Source organism: Eptesicus fuscus, chromosome 7 (assembly GCF_027574615.1).
Source record: "Eptesicus fuscus isolate TK198812 chromosome 7, DD_ASM_mEF_20220401, whole genome shotgun sequence".
NCBI classification, from domain to species: domain Eukaryota; kingdom Metazoa; phylum Chordata; class Mammalia; order Chiroptera; family Vespertilionidae; genus Eptesicus; species Eptesicus fuscus.
This window is the reverse complement of record NC_072479.1, coordinates 100800412-100804740: the sequence shown is the minus strand read 5'-3', so window position 1 is coordinate 100804740 and position 4329 is coordinate 100800412. Positions and strand designations below refer to the sequence as shown.

Genomic DNA, 4329 nt, shown 5'->3' with positions numbered 1-4329 from the left:
CGTGTCCTCCCTTGTCGGAGACCCCAGCCCCTGCTCCCCTGCTTGGGGGGCCCACAGCCACGCTGCTCTGCTCCCCTCCCCCATGGAAGCCAAGACAAGGGAATTATTTTTGGAACAAGAGCAGTTACACAACAAATGCATTATTTATCTCTGGGCATGGAGGAGAGGAGGCATTGTGCTGGACTTCTTAATTCTTTCACTGGATTGGAGGGTGCCTGCCCGGGTATGTGGCCATGTATGTGTGGCTCATTTGTCCTGCACAAGACTAGGTGTGCGTGCGTGCATGTGTGTGTGTGTGTGTGTACCTGTCTGTGTGCATGCCGTGGAGTCTGGATCACGTGGGGCATGTGGGTCTTTGTGTGGGCAGGTGGGCGAGCGTGGACGTGGGTGTGCTGGGGCGTGTGTGAGTGCGTGTGAGTGTGTGTGCACCTGACCTGTTAACTGGCCAGACTCCCTTCTGTGCCCACTGTCCTCAGACTCTGCCCCTCCGCCCTCCTTCCAGGCCCCCCGCTTCCCTCTCTCACCGCCCACCGCACCCCCCCCCTTTTACATAATAGACCCCAGAGTGCTGCTGGCATAGAGGCCCCCCGCCCCGGGAGGGGTGGAGAGGGACTGGGGGCCTGCACTTGGAGCCCTCACACTGATCTGTCACCCCTCCCGGTGCTGCCTTTCAGGAACCAGGTGGCAGATGGGTGTCTTCCCCCCTGCCCCTGTCTCGCTGGCTCCCCCTCAGAGCGCCAGTCTCCAGCCTTCCGTGGGGATCGTCTGAGCCCAGAACCTGAGGAGAAAGGAGAGGAGGCGGCGGAGGCGGGAGAGGAAGCCGAGCTCTGAGAGCCGCGCACATCCCCAGCAGAAGAGCCACGTGGGAAGCAGGCTGTGGGGCCCGCAGCACCCCTGGCCCCGGCCTGGCCGCGGTGCCCAGCACCTGCTGGTAGCGCCCAGAAGGTCCCCGGCAGTTGGGTCTGGCGGAGCCTGCCTCACCTGGGGCCCCTGTGCTGGGGGTCGCCCCCAAGATGGTGGCAGCCCCAGGGAGGACTGTGGTGCCAGCCCCAGCCCCAGCCTCCAGCCGCTAGGCTCCCTGTGCCTCCCACCCCGAGCCCGGCCAGCGCCATGCTACGCCTGGGGCTGTGCGCGGCTGCACTGCTGTGCGTGTGCCGGCCCGGCGCCGTGCGCGCCGACTGCTGGCTCATCGAGGGCGACAAGGGGTACGTGTGGCTGGCCATCTGCAGCCAGAACCAGCCGCCCTACGAGACCATCCCGCAGCACATCAACAGCACCGTGCACGACCTGCGGCTCAACGAGAACAAGCTCAAGGCCGTGCTCTACTCCTCGCTCAACCGCTTCGGGAACCTCACCGACCTCAACCTCACCAAGAACGAGATCTCCTACATCGAGGACGGCGCCTTCCTGGGCCAGTCGAGCCTGCAGGTGCTGCAGCTGGGCTACAACAAGCTCAGCAACCTGACGGAGGGCATGCTGCGCGGCATGGGCCGCCTGCAGTTCCTCTTCGTGCAGCACAACCTCATCGAGGTGGTGACGCCCGCGGCCTTCTCCGAGTGCCCGAGCCTCATCAGCATCGACCTGTCCTCCAACCGCCTCAGCCGCCTGGACGGCGCCACCTTCGCCAGCCTGGCCAGCCTCATGGTGTGCGAACTGGCCGGCAACCCCTTCAACTGTGAGTGCGACCTCTACGGCTTCCTCACGTGGCTCGTGGTCTTCAACAACGTCACCAAGAACTACGACCGCCTGCAGTGCGAGTCCCCGCGGGAGTTCGCCGGCTACCCGCTGCTGGTGCCCCGGCCCTACCACAGCCTCAACGCCATCACCGTGCTGCAGGCCAAGTGCCGCAACGGCTCGCTGCCCGCCCGGCCCGCCAGCCACCCCACGCCCTACTCCACCGACGCCCAGCGGGAGCCGGATGAGAACTCGGGCTTCAACCCCGACGACATCCTCTCGGTGGAGCCGCCGGCCTCGTCCACCACAGACGCGTCCGCCGGGCCGGCCATCAAGCTGCACCACGTCACCTTCACCTCGGCCACCCTGGTGGTCATCATCCCGCACCCCTACAGCAAGATGTACGTCCTGGTCCAGTACAACAACAGCTACATCTCCGACGTCATGACGCTCAAGAACAAGAAGGAGATCGTCACCCTCGACAAGCTGCGGGCGCACACCGAGTACACCTTCTGCGTGACCTCGCTGCGCAACAGCCGCCGCTTCAACCACACCTGCCTGGCCTTCACCACGCGGGAGCCGGTCCCGGGCGACCTGGCGCCCAGCACCTCCACCACCACCCACTACATCATGACCATCCTGGGCTGCCTCTTCGGCATGGTCATCGTGCTGGGGGCCGTCTACTACTGCCTGCGCAAGCGGCGCCTGCAGGAGGAGAAGCAGAAGTCCGGCAAGGTCAAGAAGACCATCCTGGAGATGCGCTACGGGGCCGACGTGGAGGCCGGCTCCATCGTTCACGCCGCCCAGAAGCTGGGCGAGCCCCCGATGCTGCCCGTGTCCCGCATGTCCTCCATCCCGTCAATCATTGGGGAGAAGCTGCCCACTGCCAAGGGTCTGGAGGCCGGGCTGGACACGCCCAAGGTGGCCACCAAGGGCAACTATATGGAGGTGCGTACCGGCACCAGCACCAGCACCGGCACCGGCTCTGGCACCGGCACCGGCACCGGCACCAGCACCGGCGCCGGCACCGGCGGGGATGGCCCGGCCCAGCCTGAGAGTAACCGCCCGGGCGCGGGGAACAGCCAGGGCTCGGCCACGGAGATCTCCACCATCGCCAAGGAGGTGGACAAGGTCAACCAGATCATCAATAACTGCATTGATGCCCTCAAGCTGGACGCGGCCTCCTTCATAGCGGGCGGCGGCAGTGGCGGGGACCCTGAGCTGGCCTTTGAGTGCCAGTCCCTCCCTGCGGCCACGCCGGCCTCCTCGGCGGCCTCCCCGGGGGCCCTGGAGCTCCCCAGCTTCCTCCCAGCCCCGTTCAAGGAGAGCTCCCACCACCCGCTGCAGCGCCAGCTGAGCGCCGATGCCGCCGTGGCCCGGAAGACCTGCAGCGTGTCCTCCAGCGGCTCCGTCAAGAGCGCCAAGGTCTTCAGCCTGGACGTGCCCGACCTCCCGTCCCCCGCGGGGCTGGCCAAGAGCGACTCCAAGTACATCGAGAAGAGCAGCCCCCTCAACAGCCCGCTGGACCGGCTCCCGCTGGTGCCCTCGGGCAGCAGCGGCAGCGGCGGCAGCGGCGGCGGCGGGGGCAGCGGGAGCGGCGGCGGGGGCAGCGTCCACCACCTGGAGGTGAAGCCGGCCTTCCACTGCAGCGAGCACAGGCACAGCTTCCCGGCGCTGTACTACGAGGAGGGCGCCGACAGCCTGAGCCAGCGCGTGTCCTTCCTCAAGCCGCTGACCCGCTCCAAGCGGGACTCCGCCTACTCGCAGCTCTCGCCCAGACACTACTACTCGGGCTACTCCTCCAGCCCCGAGTACTCCTCGGAGAGCACGCACAAGATCTGGGAGCGCTTCCGGCCCTACAAGAAGCACCCCCGGGAGGAGGTGTACATGGCCGCGGGCCACGCCCTGCGCAAGAAGGTCCAGTTCGCCAAGGACGAGGACCTGCACGACATCCTCGATTACTGGAAGGGGGTCTCGGCCCAGCAGAAGCTGTGACCCTCTCCTCCCCGGTGAGGTCGGAGGGGCAGGGCGGGGGCACGCGGGGAAGGGCCCGGGCAGCCGGGCGGGGGCAGCCGGGCGGGGGCGTGCCGGGGGGCCGAGGCCGAGGAGTGGACGCACACGCACACCCACATGCACGCACCCACGCACACACCTGACCACCACCTGACTGTGAACAACCACCACCCGACAATAAGGGACAGGAAAACAAAGACACGTTCTCCTTAAAGTTTACACAGATACCGACACCAGGCGTCTTTACTGTGCTGCCCAGGGACTCTGCTGGGGGGTGCGGGGCTGGTGGGCGGGGGACGGCAGGCGAGCAGGCCAAGAGAGGGCGGGGCCTGGGGCTCTGGGACTAGGGACAGGTTTGGGGGCAAAGGAGCCTGCAGCAGGGGCGAGGTCCCCTGTTGGGGGGACAGGAGATTTAGCACCAGGTGGCCATGGGGCATGGTTCCCTTCCTTTATGGATGGGGAAACCGAGGCCCAGGGAAAGGAGGTGATCACCCCAGGGTCAAGGGACAGGTTAGCGTCAGTTTCCCAACTCGGAGGCCCAGCGCTAGCCCCGACCTCCAGTGGGTCCCCTGGGGCTCCCATCCTCCATCCACCCTCCACCCCTCTCCAGCTTGGTCTCCTGGGGCTGAGGGACTTGAGAAT

The 4329-nt window shown here is 66.6% G+C and overlaps 1 protein-coding gene across 1 annotated transcript; it reads left to right on the top strand.

Annotated features, from left to right (window-relative positions):
• The first annotated feature begins 1095 nt into the window (after positions 1-1095).
• On the top strand, positions 1096-3669 carry ELFN2 (extracellular leucine rich repeat and fibronectin type III domain containing 2). The gene has a single exon (XM_028150053.2). It carries the CDS (start codon positions 1111-1113, stop codon positions 3667-3669), a length of 2559 nt encoding a protein of 852 aa, XP_028005854.2. The 5' UTR covers positions 1096-1110.
• The last annotated feature ends 660 nt before the right edge of the window (positions 3670-4329 follow it).